The sequence below is a fragment of the Dipodomys ordii genome, unplaced genomic scaffold, assembly GCF_000151885.1.
Source record: "Dipodomys ordii isolate 6190 unplaced genomic scaffold, Dord_2.0 Scaffold56, whole genome shotgun sequence".
Lineage (NCBI taxonomy): Eukaryota > Metazoa > Chordata > Mammalia > Rodentia > Heteromyidae > Dipodomys > Dipodomys ordii.
The window spans coordinates 2097680-2112381 of record NW_012267272.1 but is presented as its reverse complement, the minus strand read 5'-3'; the positions used below and the strand labels follow the sequence as shown (position 1 = coordinate 2112381).

General features: G+C 35.6%; 1 protein-coding gene across 3 annotated transcripts in view; it reads right to left on the bottom strand.

Annotated features, from left to right (window-relative positions):
* Exoc4 (exocyst complex component 4) overlaps positions 1-14702 on the bottom strand; it is a 691471-nt gene that overhangs the window by 461021 nt on the left and 215748 nt on the right. Inside the window, exon 10 of one of the 3 annotated variants that reach the window (XM_013021698.1) lies at positions 4331-4399. The exons of the other annotated variants lie outside the window; for them this stretch is intronic. Within the exon in view, the coding sequence (XP_012877152.1) occupies positions 4389-4399 (11 nt within the window). The 3' untranslated portion in view covers positions 4331-4388. Of the gene's footprint in view, positions 1-4330; positions 4400-14702 lie in introns of those variants that run through there. 3 annotated transcript variants of the gene reach the window in all.

Here is a 14702-nt window from a genome sequence, read left to right as displayed (position 1 = left end):
TTAACAAGTATACTTCAATGCTTGATTAATAAATCTAAATTTCTCACAATGATAAACTGCTGGCAGCAACAAAATCATTCAGAAGATGCTTAGGAAAATGCATCAGAGAAAAACATATTTATATGCAAAGGATATGATTTTCCATTGTACAACAGACATGAAAGACTGGATAAACATGAACCATAATCTCTTGTAGAACTTAGATTTTTCTCTTTATTGTACCAAGTTGCTAGCATCTTTAGTCGAAGCCCTCAGGATTTTTTTTGAGTTGGTTGTGGGGCTTGAACTCTGGGCCTGGGCACTGTCCCTCAGCTCTTCAGCTCAAGGTGGGTGCTCTACTGCTTGAGCCACAGTGCCACTTCCCTAAGCCCTCAGGATTAACAGTTACCTAACCAGCTTTAGAAATGTATTACTCTGTTTTCCTGTATGAATTTTCATATTTTCATTATTCTCTTTTTAAGAATGTCAGTGATTCTTATTGTCTCTACAGACAGTCTCTAAATATGGACTTAGGAATTCCTCATTAACCACCTAGATACTGTGGTCCAGTGACAGAGAACATACTCAGCATACATGATGCCCTATCTCTAGGTGTGCGAATGAACATTTATTGTTGTTGTTTAGATTCTAAAGAAGAACCTGATATTGCTTGGAAGTGCCTTCATAACAATTTCTGGAACATTCATTCTAGAAATGGCTTTCTAAAAAAAAATACATGGATAAAAAACAGCCACTTGTTTTAAATAATGTTCCTCTAGAACTGATTAGAAATAAGGTAATTAAACTGATTGATTATATAATAGCAGAAAAATAAGAGCAATACCTTTTAACTATATACATATATATTAACTACACACACACACACACACACACACACACTCACACACACACATACACATATAAAGAGACAGACAGACAGACAGGATAAAATATGGGTGAAATAATTGCTCAATGAATGTTAGGTATCACAGTATGTTATGAATTAATGAACATGCCAGAACCAGCCACAAACATGCTATGAAAATGCCATTCAATGGAATATCCAATTGTCTCCTCTGCCCAACTATTGTCTACAATCAACAATTTCATGAATCCATGAATTCATGGATTGAGAACTGAGAAGAAGCAAAGATGGCCTCTTGAGATTGATAACAAGATAGATGTTAAAATTTTCATAAGCCTTATTACTCACTCAGATGTAATAAATTCTAATGTCCAATTTATAAGTCTAAAGAGAAGAAGGAGACAGTGGTACTAAAAGGCTATGAAAAGTGGTCAGGCAACAAAAAAAATTAAAATTAAAAAAGAAAGAAAGAAAAGTGGTCAGGCAATAAGAAAAAAGGAAAGAAGGAAAAAAATTAAATAAAATAAAAAACTCAGATCTGAAACACAGTACAACAGGAAGCTGGATCATTAGAATCATAAACAAATAGACACAACCCTTAGTATGGTACACTGTTTAAAGACTACTTGAGTTACCAGTAAAGAGTTAAAATATAATTTTACAAACACACACACACACATACCTACTGTTCAAGAAGACAGGAAAATATATGAAATATCTTAGAAAGTAAATCTCAGGTTGTAGATAAAAGTTTTAATGATAAAAATAACACTCAGTGTTGAGCGAGGTTTTCATATATTTCTCTTAAATCCTATTTCCTCAAAGATTAGAATTATTTACCTTAACACAATATACTAAAGCTTAACTTACCACAAGTGGTATGAGCAATAAGAAAAACAATGCTCAACATGTCATGGCCCTGATCGAAGCTCACCCCAAGTCTTCAATTTCCTCTTCACTGTCCTACCTTTTCTCAACGTTCCAGTACACCTCAGTCTCTTTCCTTGACTTGGAGCCCTCCCAATTCTTTTCCTTTCCTTGCCTAACTCCTAGAATCCTTCAGAGACTTTCTTCAGAGGGGAGTTTTATTCTAATGAACAGACTAAGTCATGAACTATGCATTTTTTAATCATTCTATTATCTCCCTTTCATACTTGTCACAACTTACTGTGGTTATTTGTATGGCTGGGTAAGAGTTTACTGTAAATTGAGCATTAGAGGTCAGATAAATTGGTAAGACCTATGTCCTAAAAGTTGGCCATAATAATGTTTATAAAAGGCAGTCAATACACAACAAAACTGAACACTTCAACGTCGTGAATTTTGTGTTAATTTTAATTAGGCCTCAAGAAGATTCTTAAAAATAAACCAGGTAATGTAAACCAAGGAATGAAAGAAAACAAGATATCTACACACAGAAACAAAGAAAAAGTGTAAACTGAAAGTGGCCCAATATACAGTAGGAGATATTTATAATTATCTTGGGATCAACAGAGAAAATACCTCATAGGTTTTAAAGATATATCCTTTAACGAGAGAGAAGATTTTTTTTTAGTATAAATGGTAATATTTGCTTACAAGTACCAGTTAATCCAAGTAAAATGGTTAAGGGAGACAGTGACTGTTTCTTTTTGTCTCCATTTAGGGTACCTGGTGGAAGGCAGGAATGCTGACTGAGCATCAGTGATTAAGAAGCCTTTCTATTATACACACATCTGGTCAACTTCCAGTTTCAGGGTGGCCTCCTAGTCCAGGATAGCAATGGGAATGTCAGCTAAAACACTCAAATTCCAAAGAGATAGGAAGAGGAAAGGTTATACAAGGTTATCTTCCACCTGAATCAGTGGGCTTTAAGGAGGCTCTCAGAAGTCCCAATACTACTTTTGTTTGTACCTCATCAGACACACCCAACTGCAAAGAACACTTGGCAATATAATGGAGGAAACTACCACCGAGAATGCAGTAAAAGGGCTCATGAAATAAAGGAGAGAAGGGGAGTAAATGGATACTGATGAAGCCTCTTAGTGGTGTCCAGGAAATGCTCTTTAACATCGCTTACAACCAAAAATAATTAAACCAAAGTCTAGAATAAGAGCTCACACTAAAGTACAAGTAAATACCTAGCACAAAGACTATTTCTGTTGTATAGTATTCTATTGTATTCAAGAACATTGTTATCACCAATGGCATGTTTTCTCTCATATGCAGAGACTAGATCTAAAATACATTGGGACATGACAAAGCATACAGGACTCTAGGCATTTATACACAGGAGGACAACAGGAGGATGCTTTTAGGAGAGGAACACAAAGGTGCAATACCCATGTGCATCTGATCATATAAATTAACATATCAAAAGGAACTCCAGGAAATGGGGGAAAAGAAGAGAAAGAATGTTATACCCCTTAAAAGCATCTAAACAATAATGGTCAACTTATTCTCAAGTAAAGATTAGCCTGGACTCTCTATTGGAATAGCAGAGTTAGGAAACCATTCTTTCACATCTTCTTCTTAAACATTCTCCCATCTTCAGTTTCATGATTTATGTGCAAATCTCAAGTCAAAAAGATTAGTGGAAACATCCAATTACAGAGTCTGCTAATTGTTAATTTGTTGCTATAGCTACAGGTCTTATGTCATTTGATAGGAATGTCTCTTTTCAAATTGCTCTTAGGCTCAAGGGAAAAGGTGTAAAGTTGATGGTCTGTTAATGCACATGTATAATTCTATTAGGTTTGATATTCTCCAGGGGAATTAAGGTAATTTCTAAGCTGTAGTGTTAAAGAAGAAACAAAAATAGTTGCTCAGAAGCAACAGGTCTATCCTGACTTCACCCTTTTTCTTCATATTATTGTACAGTATAGAGCAGTGATTCTCAAAATGTGTTGTGTGGACAAGCAGAGCACTACTATATAGCTCACTGGAAATAAAGTTCTCAGGTGTTCAAAGTCAGGCAATGGGGCCTTGAAGTCTATATTTAAACAAGTTCTTCACACCCTAAAGGCTAGAGAGCACTGTCTCAGGATATTCTTCCTATTTCATATCTTTCATTGAAGACATGTAGGTTTTTTTAGGACCTTTACAGTCACTAATAAAAATGACTGTTAGAGCCAGGAGAAGGTAGCTCATACCTATAATCCTACCTACTCAAGAGGCTGAGATCTGAGAATAGCAATTTGAAGCCAGCTCAAGTAGGAAAAATCCAAGAGACTCTTATCCCCAATTCAGCCACAAAAAGGCAGGAAATGGAGCTATGGCTCAAGTGGTAAAGCACTAGCCTTGAGCAAAAGAGCCCAGGGACAGCGCCCAGGCCCTGAGTTCAAGCCTTAGGACTGGCAAAAGAAAACAAACACAAAAACGTTGTTTTTTATGGAACTTTTTATTTTCAGAAGACAGAAATTATAATGTTGCAATTTACATCTTAGTTTACATCTTATTCCTAGCTGTTAGAGACTGAAAATAAAAATATCAAACTAACTCAAGGAGTCATGCTAGAGTTTTTCCAGCCATGATCAGCTCTGGTCATCATCCACATGCAAACTCTTCATAAAGGCTCTAAGGAACAAAACAGAGAAGTGATTCACCTGTCTCCTCTAAGAAACATCTGTTGTAGGCACATAGTGAGTGACACATTGCTAAACAAGAAAAACTATTCACATGGCATCTTTGTATTTGGTCTTGAGAGAACATCTCACCACACTGAGATTCTAATTTCTTGTTCAGCTGTGTCATGGCCTTCAGCAAGTTACTAGCATCTGTGTTTCCCTTCTGAACAGCACAGATGATGCCCATGTCTCCCCACAAGAAACACCACAGCCTATGAGCACACTCCAAAAAGCAAAGTCAAGTTGTTACTTAATAACTAAAGATTCTAAAGACCTGATATTAATGAAAAGACTTAATAAAATCTTGAGCTTTTATATTATGAAAAAATTTAAACTTTTAACTCTGGAAAAGTATCTAAACTAATGCATAACGTTAATTATCACATTAAAAATATGAACTTGAGATATAGTTTCTAAAGGAGTGAACATTCAAACAAACTAACAAGAAAATTAGAATATCCATTTACTTTGCAATCTTTTAAAAATCTCTATAAATTCATCTGAAAGATCCATACCATCTAAAGTACCTACAGTAGTAATTCTAAAATTATTCATAAGAACCATTTGAAAGGACTATAAACTGGTAGAAGATTTTGAGAGGTAACTTGGGAGTCTATCAAATTTCAAGTCGTATTATTCTATATACTGACTCATTCTTTTTTTCCTTATTAATGGGGTTTAAACTGGTTTCTATGCTTGCTAGGCAGTTGCTCTACCTCCAAGATCCACATCAGGCTTATGTATCCATTTTAACAGAGTATTAAGAAATAATCACTGCAACATTTTTTAAACAGTGAAGTTAGCAACATGTAAAAATTCAAACATAAAAGCAAAGGTGAGTCATGAAAAGGGAGATACGGGAATCACATAATACTTATGCCTCTACTTATACAATATTTAGGCCTTTGTCTTTAGGAGTTCTGGACAACATATGCAGTTTTAAAACCACTCTAGTAAATTAACTCAGAACATGCTTCCAAGTCCCATACAAGGATGTATCATGAAAGTTCATTCAAAATTTATGCACATATGAGTTCACTTAGATGACCTAGAACTAGCACAGAGTTTTGCTTAAATTTTAAAGGTACCATATAGCAATATGGTATTGCTATCCATTTGGATATTTCAAAATACAACTTGCCCAATTATCAAATATAATGTAACTACCAATAAGCCAGCCACTACTGAAAGAGTATATTTGAAAATATTTAAGCAGAGCTTCTATTTTAAGTAATCTCTAGGTGAAGAGGGCCATTTAAAATATTTAAAACATTAGTTACAAAGAAGAGATTGTTCATTACATCTCGTCCTGAATGCTGCTGATGGACACTGACTAGACAGTGAGCAAGCCGGAGACGTTAGCAGTAGTTAATGGCAATTAAGTTGAACATGACCACAAAATCATAGCAATTCAAACACCCACAGAGGAATGTGGGAAGTCATCTAAGCTACTAATCATTTATAACATATGTTACATTATTTAAGAGAATCCAGCTACAGAACATCAAGCTTTTGTTATTATACTATCAAGTAATTAGAACAAAAGTGGAAAACACTAATGTAATCTGTAGTACCAAATTCTTAAAAGAATCTGAACAAGAATGGGCTTGCTCATTAATCTAGCAGGTCTTACAATTAGCTGGGCCTCAGAAAAGGTTTAGAGATGAAGGACAGCAAAATTCTTAATGTTACATTAGAAAAATTTTAACGGTTCTGGTTCATTTCATTGCATTGCAACAAAACAGTTCCATTAAAGAAATGAAGCCACAGTTAAGCAAGGATTCTTTTTCACTGATAATTTCAATAATGGCTGCAAAAGTCATTCCAATTGGAACTCAGAAGTCTGCAGTCAAGAGCTGACTATAAAACTATTCAAATAAGCCTGTAAGTGTGAGCATACTAGGCTCAGAAACAAATTTATCAAAAACTAAGAGTAAAGGTCCTCAATGAAGGTAAAAATTGGTTATGGCTTTTGAAATCATTAAGAACTCATTTATGTGAATTTTTGAAAAAGTAATGTTGGATGATTTAAGCGTCCACTTGCCTGTCCTTCCACTAACTTATTCTAGATACTCTCCATCTCTTCATACCTCAGGAGCTATTCCTCTGCAAACAAATAATGGTCTTGTTACACTTTTTCCCTCTGGCTAGTCTTTAGTGCTTTTTCCCATTTAGTCCTAATTTAAAAACTCAACAACCCCAACATTTCCATTTACTTCACAAATAGTTTATGTGTATCAATACCTGATCTAAATCTATTCTAATCCATTGCTTTGAGCCTTGAGGTACCAGGCTCTCATTTTACTGATCTATACTCACTATTGTCTAATCTCAGAGATTAGATTAATCATAGACCTGAGAAAGTAGGTTTCTTTATTCCTACACTATTTTGCTAAGACTATCCTTATCAAATCAAATATTTCAATGGAAAGTAGTCTTACAGGCAATTTCAGAGTTACATAATATCCTCCTAACAAAAATTCAGTAAGTACCTAGGTAATGGTGGCTCATGCCTATATTTCTAGATCTCAGGAGGCTAGGATCTGAAAATTGAAGGTGAAAGTCAATTCAGATAGACAAATCTAAAGACTGATCTCCAACTAACTAGCAAAAAGACAGAAAGAAACTATGAAAAAAAAAAAAAGCTTAGTGAAAAAGTTGAGCCAGTGTGAGGCCCAGAGATCAAGTCCTAGTACTGGCAAAAAGCTGTTTTAAGTCAATAGCTGTGTGTTAGTGGCTCATGACTGTAATCCTAGATACTCAGGAGGTCGAGATCTGAGGATCTCTGTTCAAAGCAAGCCCAGTCAGAAAAAGTCTGTGAGACTCTTATCTCTAATAAACAACAAAAAGCCAGAAGCAGGGCTATGGTTCTAGTGGTAGAACACCAGCCTTCAGTTTGTTTTTTTAAAAAAAAAAAAAGAACAGTACACAGGCTCTGAGTTCAACAGCCCCAGGACCAGTCAGCACACATGTGCTACAGGTGAGCACGCACACACACACACACACACACACACACACACACATACACACACACATATGCAGTCCATATTTAAATTCCTGTAAAATCAATAGTCCAAGATCTGTATTTATATACATGTTTGCGATAATCATATAAGCACATATGTCTTGATTATTACTAAAGTATTAACTATATAGTGAAAAGTAAAAACATTTCTTTGTCAGCATATTTTTAAATAGCCTTCTTCCACATCCACCACTATATACACTAAGCACAAAGATAATCTAACAAAGCAGAAATATTGCTTGGAGAGCAGCAGACTCTACCACTTCTCCACTGGGAATTCCACATGATAATGTAGCTATTATCAAATGTGACCCTCTTAAAGTAAATCAAGTTCTTTAACTAATTGATTAATTGAGCAATATCTAACTGTAGTTTCTTAAAACTTCACACGAGGAGAGGAAAAAAAGCTTAGAATAGGTAAGTAGCTTTACTTTCCCTCTCCACTAAATAATCTGCATTTTATTTAAAATGAATCCCAATTAATATGCCTCTTCTGATTAAAATTTTCTCAATTCTATCAACTCAATACTAATATTATTAATATTAAATGCTAGCAAATATTTGCATATAAGTATGTACACATTTGATAAGCATTAAGGAATCATGGATCTCACTTAAAGCATTTTTATTGAAGTTGTTTTGCTGTTTTTTTTTCACAGACGTAAGATGCAAGTAGGAACTATTTTTGTATGTTTTCAATCAATATTTGTGTTTTTATCCACACACAGCAATAGCGTTTTGCAGATCTAATGAGAATTAGACAGCTTGTCACTATTTCACAAATCCGTAAAGTGCTGGGGGTGTCATAGACACCCAGGAGGTTACACATGTAATGTCCCTCAATGCATACACACAATGCTTAAAAAAATGTCTAATTCATCTATTTAAATCCTTCATGCTACAAACAGAAAAATGTAGAAACAAAGAAAATAGCTATAAACTGGAAAACTGTACACATTTTCCAGAAAGCATTTCACTGGATACCAAAACCATGTAATTAACAACACCCCAAAATGTGAACATCAGTACTGAGCAGGACAGACACAAATCTGATCAACTCAACTCTTCAGGCTCTGACTGGCAAGTTTTCCTTCCCTTCCTTTCCCCAAGATTTAACAGCAGCCAATTTTCATCCAGCCAGTGATGGGTCCTTTTCATCAACAAAGGAATGAGATTAAGCAAGATGGATAGACAAAGCAAAGGATCCATAGTGGGTTTGCAAGAATGATAGAACAGATCAATGAATCATGTTCCACAATCAGAAATGCTTTAGGGAGAAAACTGCAGCCAAAAACATCTCTAATTAGATAGATGCAACATGATCTCTCCCATTCATGGCAGGCCGAGTATAGAATCTACTTATGAAGTGTTGTGTGTTTTTTAAGTATTTGTCAGGATTCTAACAAAAGCTCCTTTTTATTTAACTAGAGATTCTAGGGCTAGTGGGGAGGGGAACAAGAAAGAAGTCAGATTAACATGGGTGTGCCAACCAGTATTCAACCCTCCTGTCACACATCAAGGAAGGCTTCATTTAAATAGAGATACTAAGGCTGGTGGAACTTTTGAGAAGATAGATCAACACAGCTCTACTAACCAATCTTCAACCCTTCCCTTACATACACCAAGGAAGGCTTTGCCAGTTCACCTCTGCATTGAATGTAATGTGAACAATGCCCCTGTCCTTATCACCACCATAATATTTGGATATACATAAGTTACACATTACTATTGTACTATGCATACTGTAGTATTCATATATGAGAAAAGTATCATTTGTACAAACATGAAAAGAGGGAGAGAAAGGAATGGTAATGATTCAAAAATACTAACAAGGATGGATAGGTGAGAATATTGGGTGACATTGATCAAGATATATTGCATTCATAAACTGTTTTGTTAAATGGCAACCCTTTTGTACAACTGCTTAATGATAATAATAAAAAGAAAAAATACTAACAAGGTTCATTTACTTAAGATTTTTGTAAGCTAATGAATAACAAAGATAAATACATGTATTTGAACTTGGCACAGGGCCAAGATAAAATATATATATTGCCTATATTTCTCAACTGAAATTAGATGTCTAAATCAAGGAGAGAGAGTAAAAAAAATATTTTCTAGAACAAATGAATTTTCATTGTGTTTCATCTCCTTGGGGAACAACAATTATACTCATGACAGAATATACTTTGTTTACCAGCAGGTCTGGGCTGCCTTACTTCTTATTTCAGGTACCTACCTTAACAAAGGTCTCTTATCAATCAGTGGTAATCTATGGCTTGACAGAACTCCCTACTTACACTATGTGTCAAGTGACTTAAAATAATTAAAACGCAAACAAAAATGAATAGCCTCTAAAACTAGCAACTAACCATTTAGAAAAGAAGCCTCTTTCTCTAGAGTGAGGAAAAAAAAAATATTGGCCTCCCTCCAAACACATATAAACATTTTAAATATTTGTTCAGGCAATGAATATCCAAAAGAAATTTATGAGAGAAAGAGTGAATAATAAGTAATAATGAATGAACAAAAAATATTGCCGTGCTTCTAAAACACTCTCTGAGCAAACATTTATGACAGATATTTTGCATAGCAAATAGGCCACTAAAGAATGAGGCATTCACAGGTTCTTGCCTTCTCAGGACTTTTATTCTTCCTCTCCTATGAATTTTCCATTGCCTGAATACCAATCTCAGAATCAAAATCAAAAGACCTTTTTTTAAAAACATATTATTTCACACTCCCCCCTACTCCTACATTGCTGTCAAGTGCCTGACCCTGGCTTGATAATCTCATTTCCTAAGAATCAAAAAGCTGGAAATTTAAGCTTCCTAGAGTGTTAATTGCGGCCCTGCTCCATTGCTAATCAAAAAATTGGATGTTTTGCATGAAAATGCTTCTCTAATTAATTCTCAGTCATAAATCGCACTGGTTTTAATAACCCCTCCTTGATTGGATAGCCTTTGAAGAGACAGTGCAGCTAATCTGCTAAACTAGAAAAAACACACGCAGAAGAAATAATAAGTGGGCTTACAAGATATAAAGCAGAACTGTGTTAACCAAAACAGTAAGTCTCCTTTCCAGGGCTTTCTTGCCTTACCCTGAGCCCTAGTAAAATAAACCATGAAACTAGGAATCATGAACAAAGGCAACTGTCAAAGAGGTCATGCATCACAAGTCAAGTCTTTTCACACTCTTTCCATACAACAGCTATTCCTATCGTTGTTTTTTTGAAAAGAGGTTTCCCTTGACATTTTTTTTAGAAACCAGAGATTCAGCTATGTCCACTTGTCACATTGTCTATTTTAATAAGACAAGGTTTTTGCTTCCCTCTTTCCTCTGCTTCTGACTGACAATATATTATCATACATATCTCTAAGAGGTGCTGAACTGAATTTTCATTATCCAAAATGTCAAGATTCGTTTTTGTCATCAGAGTACACAGCTGGTCTACACCAGCAGCCCTTTGATTAATTCAAATGGAACAAGTCACCTATACATAACTTCATTTCCCCTACACTAGACTGTGCATTCTGCAAGTTTTAATTTATGGCTTGTCAGTTTAAGATACCATTTGCTGCCATGGTGGCACTCAAAATAGAAAGGAAAGTCTTAATTAGCAGCATTTTGGATGAGCCCTCGGGTGAGTAATAGAGCAACAATTAAAATTGTTTAGCTTTACAACAAGATTCTTCTGAACAAATCCATAAATTTTCAGGAGAACAGGCAATCATGGGCACTTTTAAGGTGGTGTGTGTGTGTGTGTGTGTGTGTGTGTGTGTGTGTGGCAATCATGGGCACTTTTAAGGTGGTGTGTGTGTGTGTGTGTGTGTGTGTGTGTGTGGCAATCATGGGCACTTTTAAGGTGGTGTGTGTGTGTGTGTGTGTGTGTGTGTGTGTGTGTGTGTGTGTGTGTGTGACTAGGGTTTGAACGTAGGGCTTCAAACTTGATCAGCCTATGCTCTACTATTTGAATCATGCTTCCAACCTAGATTTTTGCTAGTTAATTTGGAATTTGAGTCTTGAAGATTATTATGCTCAGGCTGGCCTTACACTGCAATCCCTTAGAATCTTGGCTTCCAGAGTAGCTAGGATTAAAAGCATTAACCAGATACTAAGAACTAATTTTTTAGCATGCAAATAAGTTCACATGTGGCTTTCTAAATAACTTGTAAAGTAGTTACATTTATTTTCTCAGTATTTAATATTTTATGAAGATATGTCAAGGTAGAATAAGAGTTTTGAAATAATTATCAAAAGTCAAAAGTTTGAAGTGTATTCTAATTTAGATATAGTAGTCTCAAATCTATAGCTCCATATATGAGTAAGCTGTAGTCTTAAAAATGTAACATTTAAAGTGTAACATTAAAAATGCAAAAGCTACCTCAATGAGATACCAGAGAACACTTAGTTCAAGATCTACAATTACAAAGACTGACAACATCAAGTTTTGAAATACACTGAAGGTAGGCATGAAAAAATAATACACTTACTTCAGAGAACTGGCAGTTTCTTAAGAAATTAAACTAACCATATGACCTGGCTCTCCTACTTCTTTATTGAACATATCCCACACAAAAACTCATATATCAGGATTCTTGGCATATTATTCACAGTAACTAAAAACTCAAACAAATCTATACATAACAACTATATAGTGTGTGGTATTTCTATACAAGACTATATAACTTAGCAATGAAGGCAAACAGACTACTGACACGTGTAACAATGAAGATGAGTGTCAAAATCACAATGTGAAATGAAAGAAGTCAGTCACATAAGTGTATACTAGATGACACTTTTTACATAGAAATGTCAGGCTAATTTATTGTGACATAAAGAATTTTAGGAGTTACAAAAGGCTTGAGGTGGAGCAAAAAGCAGGGTTTTGGGGTGATAAATATATTCTTTTTCTTTTTTGGGGGGAAGAGGGGGAGGGAGTCAGTCATGGGGCTTAAACTCTGGGCCTGGGCAATGTTCCTGCACTCTTCAGCTCAAGGTGAGTGCTCTACCGTTTGAGCCACAGTGCCACTTCCCGTTTTCTAGTGGTTTTACTGGAGATAAGAGTCTCACAGACTTTCCTTGCCTGCGCTGGCTTTGAACCTTGATCCTCAGATCTCAGCCTCCTTAGTAGCTAGGATTACAGGAGTGAGCCAGCTATGCCCGGCTGTGATAAATATGTTCCGCACTCTGCTGCTGACATTATTTTCAGGGGTCTATACATCTATAGAAACTCAATGAACTGTTCATGATAAAGAAATGTAGCTTACAATACGTAAATTATCTCAATAAAGTAGAAAAAGACAAAGCATTTCAAATGCAAGCTATTCTGCAAATGCTACATAATAAAAACTCTTATAGAACAACCTTGTCAGTTACTGGTTCTGTGACCTTGGTCAAGTTACTTAACCTCCATGAGCTATAGTTTTCTTAGCCATAAAAAATGAGATAATAAGGCATACTTGACAAAATGATTATGAGAATGAAATTATAATTACGCATGTACTCAAAAGTGCCATCTCAGTAACTTTATCCTATTCTTTCAAATAACATTAGCTCCCTTATCTTCCTCCTTAATATAATTTAATCTATGATATATTCATATACTTTAGCAAGTATTAAGACATTAGAGAAAGCCCACTTAGAAACAAAAGACTTAAGCTTTTGACTAGTTCAGCCAGTTAGTTGTATAATACTTAACTTTCCATTTGTAAAATTACGAATAGAAGGTGCTTATTATTATATCAGGTGTTATTATTAGTTTAGATTAACAATTATTCATTGTTATCTTTCTCACTTGTATGAAATACACTATGCAAATTTACATCCTCTATCTATCTTTTCTCCAACGTCTTTATGCCATCTTCATGAATAGATATTATGTATATTTTGATATTATTATCCATACATTATTCTCCATTTTCTTTCTCCCTCTTTCTCACCCAACTCAAACCATTCTGTGACTATTAATGTACAATACACATATGTATAATACTCATCTGACAACACCTGAATATATAGAATTTCAAATAAAAGATAAACACACATTAAACACTTCATATTATTTAATTGAATGATTTTTTTTTTTTTTTGTCGGTCATGGAGCTTGAACTCTGGGCCTGGGTGCTGTCCCTTAGCTTTTCTGTTCAAGGCTAGCACTCAATCACTTAAGCCACAGCACCACTTCCGATTTTCTGGTGGTTTATTGGATATAAGCGTTACATGGCTTTTCCTGCCCAGACTGGCTTTGAACTGCGATCCTAAGATCTCAACCTCCTGAGTAGCTGGGATTACAGGCTAGAGCCACCAGCGCCCAGCTGACTGGATGATTTTAAGTGCTATAAATAAAAAAGCAAACCTAGTCTGAAGAATTTTTCAAAAATTCCTTAAATTCCCCAAGGAAGAACTAATAAAAGCATTTTGGGGGGGGGGGTCCAGTCGTGAGCCTGAACTCTGGGTCTGGGCACTGTCCCTCAGCTCTTCAGCTCAAGGCTAGCACTCTACCACTTGAGTCACAGTGCCATTTCCAGGGTTTTTTTCTGCTTATGTGGTGCTGTGGAATTGAACCCAGGGCCTCATATGCAAGCAAGGCAAGCGCTCTACCACTGAGCCACCTTCCCAGCCCAATAAGAGCCTTTTTCAAAGACATTACTCAAACTCATGATCTTGCTTCAGCCTCCCAAGTGCTGGGATTACAAGTATACACTATGTCTGGCTACCAACTACTTTGAATCACACTGGTTCTAGTGCAAAGAACTCTTTGGAGGAATCCAGAAAGGAGCAAGAACAAAGGAGCAAGAACAATCAGGAGAATGGTAGCAGCTAGAACCTGGGTCATGGCTGGGAACTATTTTAAAGACAGGCTTATTTTTTAAGAATTACAAAATTTTATTTCTTTCAAGATCCTTTATTACAAATTTTAGAAGTCCTTTTTCCCTAAGAAATCAGAAATGTGGGCAGGGTAGTCAATTTTTCATTTACAAAGATCATGTTGAAAATAATAAGAGATGAAATCTATAGGTATTAGTCTTACTTCTAAGAAGCAATGAAATACCCAAGTAGCCACATCACCAGGGTTAGTAACCTTGTTTCACCATCCAAAATTTGTGCTTAATTCCCACACTTGACATAAAACTTTTATGGCCCAAAAGGGAGAACTGTCCCTAGATGGCACTCCTGGATGGATTCCCAACTATTCAGCTTCGTGTGACAATGAGCATTTCTCCTC